This window comes from Elephantulus edwardii, unplaced genomic scaffold (genome assembly GCF_000299155.1).
Source record: "Elephantulus edwardii isolate Elephantulus edwardi_28Jun2011 unplaced genomic scaffold, EleEdw1.0 scaffold00008, whole genome shotgun sequence".
In the NCBI taxonomy this organism is placed as follows: Eukaryota; Metazoa; Chordata; class Mammalia; order Macroscelidea; family Macroscelididae; genus Elephantulus; species Elephantulus edwardii.
In genome coordinates, this window is record NW_006399758.1 from 32,174,167 (window position 1) to 32,187,810 (window position 13,644).

Genomic DNA, 13,644 nt, shown 5'->3' on the forward strand with positions numbered 1-13,644 from the left:
AATAGATAGATAGACATTGAAAAGTTTCATTAATTCATTTAAATTATCTGACTAGTCATCCTAAGCTTGGAAGCAAACTCATTGTGTATAATACTCTGGTGAATAATAAAGTTGGAACTAGAGTCCTGCCTCTAAAAGCAAACTCATTGTGTATAATACTCTGGTGAATAATAAAGTTGGAACTAGAGTCCTGCCTCTAAAAGCAAGACAAGGAGATACTTATACAATCTAGCTTTATTTTCATACATAAACTTTTCATTTGTAGAATCAAAATGCAAAAGCACAAGTCAGCCCCTCTTTGCAGCAGATTTAAACTTTGTACTCGTCTTACAATGTCCACTATGCTCAAGCCCAATAGTGTAGTTAGAAAATAAGAAAAAACAATAGACCTACATTAAGGTTGAAATGCTATATTCTTACATTTATAACTGATTAGAATCAGTTTATAAGTAAGGATAGCTCCATGTTTATGTACCATGTATTTATTAGAGTTTATTGATTTAAGTATAAATTAGCTTTGGAAAAATGTTGACGTAGGTCAAAATTATACATCAATACTTATTTTTCAGTGGTCAATAAAAATTTTAACATTTAAAAATATTTCTTTTCCTTTTACGCACATTACAAAAGAGAACATAAATTAATATCCCTATAATCTTTGGATTCTATATTTGCATCTATATCATTTGCTACCACAAACAGGGAGTTCTGGAGCCTTATCGTAAGGAACTGGGCTGTGCTGTCTACCCAAAGTCATGCAGCTTGAATCCACTGACTTCTCTGTGGTAGAAGGATGAGCGATCTTTTCCAGTGTGATTTACTGCCTCTGAAATCTCATTGGAGGGACTACTATTTGTTCTGACTCGATGATACATAGCAACAACAAACACAACTATTAATAAGTAAGATGAAAAAGTAGCATTTTAAAACCAAATTCCCTCTTATAAAATATATATCATATCAGTGATCAAAATTAGTGAATACTCAGCTTTTGAGGTAGCCAGGGACAATGTAAGACTGAAAGGAACATGCATATAAAATCACGTCATTTATTCACTCTCCAGTGCTTCTTGACACTTCCTCCAGGCGACATAGTTATTATGTCGTTAACATAGTTGCTCTTGGAACAGATTTCTGTACATAGAGTGCACAGAACCTGGCAACTAGACAGAAGTCTATTGATATGGAATGCAGCTTCATTTATTGAGCACTTATTACTTGCAAGTCACTATGCTAAGCATTTTTATTTGCCCCTCATATCCCTGAACATTAACAAGTAGTAAACATAATTGTGCTGACTAGAAAATTGAAGTACAAGGAAAAAGTAATGCCTTCAGCTTTGCATGGTGTCAAAAACTGGTAAGTGATGATGCTTGGCTTTAAAAAAAGGTTGCCTTAACCATATCACCTAACTGCATCTAAAGGATTTAAACTTTAAAATTTCAAAAGATTGTTCCAAACAGTCTCATCTGAAAGACAGTATAGCCTTTTCTGCTTTCTTCTGTGAGATTATTCTCTATATTTTTTCAGTTAGAACAGAACTTGTCAATAAATTGGCTTCATCTTTTTTCTTAAATGAAAATTTCTATGATAAATCTGATTCTCCTACTTCATTTTTTTTCTACTTGCCCTAAGAAACAACATTCTTCTCATGAAGGACTAAATATATAAAGTAAAGTGGACAGAACATCAAAACTGCTCGCATACATCTTGATTTCTTTACTTTCAACTGGATACCCTAACTTTTCCTATTTCCATTGGCAATTAATATGTTGAAGTATAATTGTGCATAGATATAGGTACATAATTTACATGATTAAATAAATTAAACTGAAAACATATTACTACCTTGCCTGTCTCGGACCTTTAACAGTACACACAGGGTTTACATTTTCATGGACTGTTTTTTTCATACTTTATCTAAATAGTTCATGAGCAACCTAAGGTAGTAGTCATTTGCTTTTTCCCCCCAGAAGCTCAGAAGAAGCAGTTGGAAGAGAGTATAGAGCTGATCCAAGACGAATGTGTGTCAGAGAACGCAGATCACTCTACAGAGGAACCTGCTGAAGGAGGGCCAGACGCGGATGGAGAAGAGATGACTGATGGGATAGAGGAGGACTTCGATGAAGATGGGGGTCATGAGCTGGTAGGAACTAAACATTTGGTGTCTATACCCTTTGGATAACAGCACTAGCATGCCAGCAACTCATTCACTATAAAATTAAGACTAAATCATTTGGAGCTTATTTCTTATATACGTATATTTAAGACAACAATAAGAGTGTCTTGCTCATAATAAGTGCTCAATTCTTTTATGATAAATTAAAACACGGTGATGCTAATGAATGAATAGTAGGCATATTATTCACAAGATTAGATGTCAGTAAAATCCGAGAAGAAAAATTCTCTTTCACAAATAAATGCTTCATCATGAAAAGAAACCTTGTGTTTGTGCAGCTGGATGCAAACTACATGTAAGTCCTATCTAAGTAACAAATGAGCATTTACTTGAAGATATAAAGACCTTCCTTTTATTTGGTAGTGTCACTGACTGGTGTTGATTCTCCTTCCTACTAGCTGTGTAGCTCCTACAGTTGGGTCACTAAGGCAACCCTTTCATATGTGAGCAACCCACCATTTGCAATGCCTGTATTGTAGGTATTCATTTGATATGATTTTGAGACTTTTACAATTCTCATTTCCAGACACCCCTTTCTTTATAACCACACCAGAGACTAGGTAAATGTATGCTGGTGAGGATGTTATTTCTTATATTTTATCAACCATGAAATTAAGTATACTCTCTAAAGAAGCTGACTAATAGAAATGATGAGTATGAGAGAGTGAGAGAGGGAGAGTCAGGGAAAGGGAAAAAAAGAGAGAGAGAGGCCAACTTTCAATTAGCAGTGGTCTGATAATATTAAATCCAGCTTGTACCTTGCTATTTCAAGTTCAGATTTATTAGAACACCTATTGTTATTTAAGTTGGTGGTGAGAGTTATGCTTTTCTACTTTGGATGGTGACTACTGGTATCAATAGTTTGAAACAAGCTTAACTTTACAGAATTCTATATTGTCTTTTAACATCCAAATTCTATTTCAATTGTATAAGTCTTTCATTTAAACCCTTCAAATATGAGCCTATCACTACAAAAGTCTGCATAAATTGAAGGATTTAAGTAGCCATTTTTAGAATTGTATTGATTTCAGGAAACAATTGAGCAGGGACTAGAATGAATGACAGATTTCTCCGTTTCTTCTTAAGGAGGACTTTAGTTTGACAAAGCATTTTCTTCAATCCATTCTAGTCAGGATTTGTGTTCACTACTCCATTATTATTACTGTCATTAAGATCTCCAAAGACCTCCATGATACTGTATCTCATGATTGCTTCTTTGTTCTTGTTTTATGACCCATTTGCAGAATTGTACATAGCTTACCTCTTTCTCTTCTTGGAAATTTTCCTACTTCACCATTTCTCATCCTCAGTCTCTGTGCTAAGAATTTCCCTTCCATACCTCACTTTAAATCTTGGATATAAGCCATTGTCTCTTGTCCATCTATACACCCTCTCAAAGCAATGTCATCAAATGTCATAACTTCCAAAAGTATTTATAAGCTTACAATTCCAAAATCTGCATTTTATTTCTCACTCCTTCCTGGAACTCTAGCTTCATATATTCAACTGTCTTTCTCCACATGGCCTAGTGGCAAGAAGCACAGCTTCTTGCAAGAAGCAATCGTAAAGGCTCACAGTTCAAGGCCACCAGATGCTCCACAGAAGGACAGGCAGTCTCCTCCCATGAGATTAACTGCCTCTGAAATCCTACCGAACGGTCAGCTATGGGTCGGTTCTGACTCTGTGACACACAACAACTATCTTCACACAGCTTCTCAATAAACAATCAAAACTTAATTTGGTCAGAAACATTCTTGACTTTCTCTTCCAGCCATCTTATTTTTTACTTTCTCCTTCTGCTAAACAGTATTAGAATTCACAGAATTATATTAAAGAATAAAACTCGAGCTTTATCTTTGGTTAGTCCACATCACCTCTGTTCATCCTATCTCCTATCCATAATCCCCAAATTAACACACTTCCACTAAGACTGACATGGCCTAAGCCACACGCTCTCTTACTAGACTTCAACAACCTCCAAGCTGGTTAACATGCTTCAATTCTTAAACCACTGCAGTTAGTCTTCCAGACAAAAGGGGTAAAATATACATCCAGTAATTCCACTCCTTTACTTAAAATTCTACAAAGCATTCACCTTACTTATGATAAAAATCCCAACGTGTGTCACTGTAATTTGTGATGAAGAAGGTCAGGTATGACAGTAGCGACTTGAAAGGGAAGCTTCAGAGGCAGCAAGAAAATAAATTTCGAGCACACGCATATGGACAAATGTTAGACATGAAGACAGACACTTTCTATTGCAATTAGCAGAAGTGTTCATAAGCAGGAATTTAAGAGTTCAGGTCCACACAGTGAAAAGTCACAGTTGTAATCACATCTAGAGAGTATAGAGGAATAGGCTAGAACCAATATTTGAGTAAAATAGAAGATATGTAAAGAAGATAACATGTAAAAGGAGGAATAATGTAGAAAACATAAAAACTGACAGGGTTGCTTACAGTTGAGATCAGAGGCCAAATTTCATAGGACAATGTTTCAACAATTTTTAGTTTGCATCAAGAAGCACCAGTAAGACTTGTTAAAACATAGATTTCTAGGTCTGAATCCAAACGTTTCTGATTTTGTAAGTATAAGTAGGATCCAAGGATTTCTATTCCTAACAAGCTTCGGTGGCCTAGTCCATGGGGAGTTGCATTGGTAAACCCAAAGGCCATGCCTCTATAGTGGTTCTAATTCACTCCTTGGGAAAAAGAGGAGCAATCTCCTCCTGTGCAATTTGCAGACTCAGAAATTCAATGGAGAGTCAGCTATATATCAGTTCTAGTTGGATGACATTGAGTTCAATTGGGTTTTGGGGAAACATGGGAGAAAGAAAAAGTGAATAGTTCAGAATCGTATTTTTGTCAGGTAAGTGCATAGAAAACAGTAAATAAACAGAGCTGGGGCTACAATAAGAAAGAATGCCTGTCTACGTGAAGTCTAACTTTAACAAGGGGGCGGGGAAGGGAGCACAGGATGACACTGAAGGGGGAAAATAGAGACATAAAGGGATTGGAAATCTCTCTGTAGTTAAGGATCAGAGAAAGGGGGGACTGTGTGAAGAGAAAAGTGAAGGTTGTGCCAGAGACAGAGCTATTTCAGTTATGTGACAGCTGTGGATGATGAGAAGGTCTGTGGAAGAGATATTGAAAGAGATCAGAGCAAAGGTCTTCAAGGTGAAAAATCCAAGGAACTGAGAGCCTCGGATACAGGACAGGTCATCTACATGGGCACGAGATCATTCTCAGTTATCTCCTCAGAAGTAAGAAAGTAAGAGTAAAAGTTATCAAAAGTCTGCCATAATAATAGCATAACCAGTTTGGATTCTAGCTTTGTCACTATCCAACTGTCTAAAACAAGTAACTTCTCCAGGTCTCAAGTTTCTTATTTGCAAAATTAGGAAGAAGGTTAAACCAGACATCTGTAAAACTCATTTCATTTGAACTATGTCTGGGTGATTGTGTACCCCAGGAAGCCTCTGCTGAAAGGGGTAAGGGTTGATTATGCAGCCATGGAAATAAATCTTAACAATGGTGTCGGGTTTATGCTCTAAGCATGTAGAAAGTAACTGATTAGAACTACTGCTGCCTGAAGGTGCTCAGGTTTGCTCCTGCATTCCTTGCATTATAATTGGGGGTTTAGGGAGATAAAGAATTAAATCCCTTCTCTGGTATCTCATTTTGTTTCTAAGACTTGGAAAATAATGAATGAGGATGGTTTTAACACTAAGTCCTACCAGTCTAAATGTCATGAGCCCCTCCTGGTGATTGCTAAGAAAAAAGGCCTTAGTTTGGTCTCTACTTTTTCTGCCTTCCCATATGATAATGAACTAAATTACCCTGAGTTCCAAAATAAATAAAGTTAAAAGCATAGAATTCCTCTTAGTAGTAATAAAGAACATGATAGATTTGAACAGCAAGGGTACGTATCATAAGGTTTTAATGCGTGCATTAGGAGTCAAAAAAGAAGAGCTGAATCCACATGCCCGTTCTAGTCAAGGCAAGTCTCAAATGCCATTCCAGAAGGATGAGCAGGAAAGAATAATTGGATCTAAATCAAGGGAGAGAGAGCAAAATGAGCTGCCAGAACATCTATAATTGGTGGATCTCTTTGTAAAGCAGGTGAAAAGATGAAAGTACAAGCACAGACTGTTCAAGAACTATCCTGTTCTAAACATCCAATTAGTTAAGTTGATTTCCATACAGTAATCCATTCAAGTAACATTTGTTTCCTGTGTCTGTATCAAGTGCTACAAAGAATGAAAATGTGTCTTAAAATATTATATATGAAAAAAGAGTTTAAGTAATTAGTTCTGTGGAAAAAAGCAAAAGCAATATAGGGAAGGCTGAATCTGACCACCATTAACTATACAAAAGGGCAGTGTGCCCATCAATACCCACAGCACCAAAAAAGTAGCACCAGGATATGCCTGGCCTCTGGGTCTTGAATTTGCTGCAAAAGCGGTGAGGTTTATTAAGGAAACAGGTGGGGACAGAAGGCAAAGGATATTGCCCAGTGGAAGTCTGGTTTTTTTGTCAACAGTAACCCCATACCTGATTAACAGTAAAACACAATTCTTCTATTAGTTCAGACAGCTTCTCAGTCAACAAATGAAAGTCCAGGTTCAGTCCAATAACACAAATGCAAAAAAGCCTTTGATTTCCTCAAATGTCTAGCAAACTTTGTCTCAGGCACCACAGCTGATGATGATCTAAAAGACGCTGATCAATGCTTCAGTTGAGTCAGCTAGCTGTATACTACGCCCCTGAGGAGGCTAAGACAATGGTTAGAAAAGTGATCTTCAAAAGTTGCCCCTGTCGGGGTGCAGAGAAGCTGGGGAAGGGAGAACGTGGCCTGTCAGTTTAATAAGAAGTGTCTCCCCATAGTATTTTTCTACCATAAAATTTCAAAAAATAATGTAATGAGTTTAAATGTTCATTTTTACATTCCATTAAATGTTTTTGGTAAACTCTGAAAAAAAAAAAGTTGCCCCTGGTCTTCTATATAGGGAGCTCTGACATCCTCGATAGGGAGTTGGAAGGAAAACCTGGAGGTGATGACTCTCTGGCAATATGAAACCCACTAGAAGGTCAGCTATGAGTCAGTTTTGACTCCATGGCAATGAGTTGGGTGAGTCTGCTATAGACTGAATTCTTAACATGTAAAATAATAAACTTGGATGGGATCATTTATTCAGTCAACACTATATTTCTGTGATCAGACAATAAATTATAGGCAATTATGTCAATAAAGAACTCTGAAGTTATACAATGAGTTAAACACTGGGCTACTCACTGAGAGGTCAGTGGTTTGAACCCACTAGTTGCTCCTGAGGGGAAAAGACCTGATGATACACTGCTATAAAGAAAGATTACAGTCTAGGAAACTTTATGGTGAAGTTCTACCCCACCCCATTGGAAAATTTTAAGTCAATATTGACCCAGCAGTACACAGAAGAAATATCAGTATGTGTTTCACCACTACACAGAAATAAAAATTTTAATTTATTTCAAAATCAAACTCTAAATAGTGACATATATATATATATATAATCAAAACACTGACTTTCTCCAAATTCTGAATAAATCTGTTTCTTAATTAACCACTAGTAAATGAAACGGATAGTTATGTTTTTAGAATAAAGAAGGAAAATCATATATTTTGCTTTAACATGGAAAAGAATTAATTGAGGATTGATAATATAACTGCTGAGATTAAAGTATAAAGCTAAATAAAATAAGAAACATGAAATACCTAGTTTGTAGGTAGAAAAATCACATATACCTTAGACAATAAATGAATATTATTTGCAGAAATTGGAGTGGAACTTTACCTCAAAGGATGCCAAATTAAAGAAACAATATACACTGAGCTCTAGAATAGTATATTCAAGTCATCTTCCATTGTCTTCAGCTCATTTTATTGAAAAGGTAATTAAAATCCAAATGCATTAGATATCACAAAGCTGGATAACAGGGAAAAGACAAACAAGAAAGATTAAAAAAAAATACACACCACAAACCACTAGAAACTCTTTTTTCTCTTTACTCATATCCACCAAAGGTATTGTCTCACTTTACACAAAATTACATAATTTAAATTACTTCAGCCATAGTGGCAATGGCATAGAAGAATAAGTGCTTAATACCCTATTAATTCAAAAAGGCAAATTAATTTCCCTGGGGTATGTGAGAAAAGAGGGACTATGTGTACCTATTCAGATGTTACAGAGCTCCCAGAATGCATTATGAAATCTGAAAGAGGCAAATTCATTATTTCCAGAAGTGAGATTCTTGGCCAACATGTATCCAAATACCTTTGGGCCTACTATAATTGCAGATTTTTGGGCCCCATCCCAGACCTACTCATATAGTTTACTTGGAGAAGATGCCCAGGAATATGTGGGGTTTTTTGCAGCCTGTATGGTTTGATACCACAGTGCTAAACTGCCCATAGCCAAAGGAAACCAGAGACGAGATAACACATAAATGGAGTAAAGCAAGTTTAAAGTCTTTCGATTTCTACTTGTAATTACTTTTGCTTTTGCTGACTACAAACAATCTAACCAGGCAAATCTACTAAGAATCCACAGAAGAATACCTAGCTGGAATGTGTAATACTCTGGCATGCAAGCTGAGTACCATGTTGCAAAGCATCTTTTAGCATTTAACAAAACACTCAACAAAGCCATGCATCACTTAGGCTTAAAGGCTATTGAATTTCTGTGCACACTAGGGAAGGTCTGAACCACAAATTCAATCCTGCACTTGAAGGGATCTCAAAACAAGCATTCCAGGACACCTCTGGAGTATACAGAGGGCTCTGATCAATATTCTCAAGTCTTTCTTTATGGACAAAATTGACAATGTCTTTCTTTTTAAAGGTTTTTGTTGTTGTTCCTTTCCTAATGAAATTTTTCAACCAAGGTGATTCTTTTTTATCAACTTTGCTTCTGTCTCTTTTTATTGTCATAATTTTAATTGAATACTAGCTAAAAGATAAACAAGAACTTGTGAAACAGTTCCCCCAAATGTTGTTGTTGTTGTTGCTGTGTGCCATCGAGTCACCTGTGACCCATAGTGACCCTGCATACAGCAGCTCTGAACCCTGCCCTGTCCTGAGCCAGTCTCACGAATTCTGACACAGCAACACCCATTGCCCCAGTCACTATATCAATCCATCTCATCCAAGGCCACGTAGTGCCCACTAAATTACAAGTTCAAGTTATATATAAGGTCATTATGAGTTAGCCTCAACCTCATTTCATCTAACAAACCACAACAAAAAATCAAAACATAGAAAAAATTCTTTTATCACTTCTCTAAGACTCTATGTAAGAAAATGAGCAATGTTTATGTCAGACATTCTTTGTTTTAACATATATATTCAACAAATTCAACGTAAAAAAAAAAACTCTCTGATTAGGGCACATGCAGACATCTTCATTTTATCATAGAATCTGTGCCTTATGCTCTGAGAACAGAAACTGAAGACATGGAAAAACCCACTTCGTATTTTGAATAAAAGTAAGGATAGCAGTTGAGCAGCCTTCTCCTGTGCAATTTACAGCCTTTAAAAGCTCACTGGAGTGTCAGTTATGAGTCTCAAAGGTAGTGAGTTTGAGTGTGAAAATGTAAATGTAAAACAACCTGCAAGTAAGGTGGGAATGGCTCAGGCCTGGCGCAGCAAGTTGGTGACCCACCATGCCCCGTAATACCTATTTCCTCTAGTGAATTCAAGCCTTCCTGTTCTTAGGCATCTCTTGATGTTTATTTTTTTTAATTAATCTACCTAACCCATTGGAACATTTTTTTCCCTTCTTTTTTCTAGAGGTTGGAAGGCTTAGTTATTAAAAACAAGAGCTCTGTTTACAGTCTGCTAAAAGCAAGCTCAAGTCTCATGGCTTCATGTAAACTACTTGTGTCCTCATCTCAATTTTTTGATCTGTAAAATGGGCTGATAGTAATATGTGTGAAGTAAGATTGCTGTAAAAACTTAATTTTTAAAATCCAATCCCACTGTTTTCAAATAAGTTTCAACTCACAATGTCCCTACAGGGCAGAGTGAAACTGACCCATAGGGTTTACAAAGTTGTAAATATTTTGGAGACTAGGCTGTCTCATTTTTCTCTCACGGAGTATCTAGTGGGTTCAAAACACAAACCTGTGGTTAGCTTTAACCACCGTGTCACCAGGGCTCCAAGAATAGTGTCTAAACAAAGACTTGATATACAGAGGCCATTCAGTTTTAAAAGTACTGACTTTTTATACTTTTGTTCTATTACATTTGTAGTTCCATTTATTTCATTGTCCCTTAAAGTGCATTCATATAATTTAAAAAAAAAATAACCTGAGAGACATAAAAGGTACAATGCAAAGAGATGCATATAATTAGTGTTTATTGTCAAATCACAGCTGCCAAAAGATGGAAAGAACCCAAATGTTCATCATAGCTAAATGGATCAATCAAACAATGGAACACTGCTCTGCCATGAATATAAATTAAATACCAACATATATAACAATATGCATGAACCTGAAAATCATTTAATGTTAATAATGTATATGTTTTCAATGAGGGAGGATGAACAGTCTCCTGTGTGATTTACAGTCTCTATAAACCTTCAGTAAGGTCAGCTACGAAGCTATACCAACTCATAAGCACATTACAACATTACATAAATCATGGGGGTTTTGTGTTGGGGGTTTTTACTGGGGGGTGGCAGGGTGTATCGTAGAATCGATTGCCCCTCCTTCTCCAGCGGAGCATCTGGCGGATTTGAACTTCACACCTTTGGGATTGCAGCACAGCTTCTTGCCACTAGGCCTCCAGAGCTCCCTATTTGTGATTTTTTTTAATAAAATTTTATTTTAATTGTTATTTTAATGAACATTTACAGAGAAGTTAGATTTTCATTCATTCATTTGTGCACATTTTACCCCCTTGCCCTCCTTTCTCCCTCCCCCAGTTCACTTTATTTTTTTTTTAGCATTCATTCATTGTTCCACAATTACCTACCTCCCCCCACCCCACACCCAGTCCTCTTTGCAAAGATATATCTCTTATTCTAGGCTGTTGTCGTATGTATAATACCTAATCACATAGTCATTTTTACACATTTCTTTCCTTCATCTGTTCCAAGGCAATTGTCATTATCTATCCACTCTTATCATAGTCTCCTCCCAACCCCCCATGTCAGACCTGCTTTATAACAGTGGTGGTGAGCCCAACTCACCAGATTTTTTTATAAATTAGACTGCAGTTATTTTAATAATAAAATCTATTAGTCTTACATCAACATCTGTATAGTTGGAATATCTTGTCACCCCGCATCGTCTCCCACTAGTTTCTTGGAGCCCCAGGAAGTGTGTCACCTACTTCAGTGACATGTCTGTTTATGTTCTTCACTCTCTACCCATTGTCTGCCCACACCTTGAGTACACAGACTTGCCATAACCTATGCTACTGCCCTGTGTGAGATATCTGGTGATGGAAATACTTCTCCCACACCCAGTGATTCAGTGTTCACAAAATGTAACCTGTCCAGGCTCACTTCAGATCTCCTTGTGCCAGAAAAGCTACTTCCCATTCCACATCAAAACTGCCAGAATGACACTCCTCTTCTCAGCACCTGCTGTAAGTTGTTGGCCAGATCCACAGAGCAGTATACCTAGAGGCCAGACACCCATGACGTCCACCATCCAGAAAAGCAGACACAAGCTATGGCCTGGCTCTCTGCAGTACCTCCAGCTCTGGCCTCAAGGGCCTTACTGCAGGCTGTTCACCACAGAGCAGCTAATTGATTTGATGGAAATGTAAGACAAGCCAGGCCACTCTTCTGTTTAAAATCTTGCAGTAGCTGCTTATCCCTTTCAAAGTAGAAACAGAAATCTTCACCATCTGCAAAGTTCTGTATAATCTCATCCGTGTCACATCTTTATCCAACTACTGTTGTTTATTATATATTGTTGCATCAGAACCAACTCATAGCTGACCCTCCAGCAGGTGTTTCACAGGCAGTGAACCACATGGGAGGAGATTGCCCATCATTCTCCCGAGTAGCTGGTGGATTCAAACCTTGTGTCTGGGTTGAGAGTGTAACTCCATGTTACTAAGCCTCCAGAGCTCTGTGATCCAACTTCTAGAGCACCTCGTTTACCCCTCAAATGCTATCCTGGCCTCCAGATGGAAAAAAAAGAAGGATGGGCAAATTGATCTTCAATCAATATGCTGAACAGATAATTCAAGAAGCTGGACTTCATTCAGAAGAATATGGCCTTGGTATTAGAGGAAAACCTCGTGAGTAACCTCCATTATGCAGATGACAACCTTGCTGAAGGTGATGAGGACTTGAAATTCTTGTTGCAGAAGATTTAAAGACTATAGTCTTCAGTATAGATTACATCTCAACATAAAGAACACAAAGATCCTCACCAATGTGCCAGTAGGCAGCATCATGATATATGGAGAAAGGATTGAACTTGTTAATGATTCAATCTTGGCTTGGATCCACAATCAACACCCTTGGCACCAGCACTTAGGAAATCAAAAAATGAATTTCACTGGAAAAATCTACTTCTGGCAAGAACTTTTCTCGAGTCTGGCTAAAGAACAACAATGTCAGTCTAAAGCCCAAGGTGCACTTGGTCCAAGCCATGATCTTCTCAATTGCTTGCTATCCATCAGAAAGCTGGACAATTATTAAGGATGATAAAATGCCTTTGAGTTATGGTGCTGGAGAAGAATACTGAAGAGTGACGTGGACTACCAAGAGAACAAACACATCTGTCCTGGAGAAAGTGAAACCACAGTGCTCCGTAGAAGCAAGGATGGTGAAACTCTGTCTCAAACACTTTGGGCATGTTGATTGGAGTGGCCAGTCCTTAGAGAAGGACCTCATGCTAGAAAAATTATGTCAGCATATGAGAGGAAGACCCTCAACAAGATGGATTGAAACGGTCACTGTGGCAATGCAGTCAGGTGTGTCAGAGCTGGTGAAGTTAACTCAGGGTCAGGCAGGGTTCCGAGCCACTGTTCATAGGCTCCCTAGGAGTCAGAGTTGACTCAATAGCACATAACAGCAAACAACAATACTTACACTTTAAAAAAAATCAATATTTGTCTGAAATTAAAATCAAAATGAAGTTTCTGTGTTGTATCAGACAACCCTGAACGGAAATACTTTTGAATACTGACCCTAAAGAAATAACTTCTCTCAGCCTCTATATTTTTATCTGTGAGATTAGGTTAATAGTGTCCAAACACAAAGGATGTGTGTAAAGATTAAATACGATAATATATGGACAGCATTTGGCAAAGTCACTAATATCAACACAAAGTTATCAAGTAAATTATAGCTAATTTATTATTACTACTATTACTATTACCACTATCATTCAGATATATGCACCAACAACCAGAGCCAAAGAAGAAGAAATAGATGATTTCTACCAACTTTTACAGTC

The 13,644-nt window shown here is 37.3% G+C and overlaps 1 protein-coding gene across 4 annotated transcripts in view; it reads left to right on the forward strand.

Moving 5' to 3' along the window:
• LOC102863830 (RNA-binding Raly-like protein-like) overlaps positions 1-13,644 on the forward strand; it is a 973,734-nt gene that overhangs the window by 918,679 nt on the left and 41,411 nt on the right. For all 4 annotated transcript variants that reach the window (XM_006880505.1, XM_006880506.1, XM_006880504.1 and 1 more), the window contains one exon: positions 1,974-2,146. In XM_006880505.1, the coding sequence (XP_006880567.1) occupies positions 1,974-2,146 (173 nt within the window). The remainder of the gene's footprint in view (positions 1-1,973; positions 2,147-13,644) is intronic.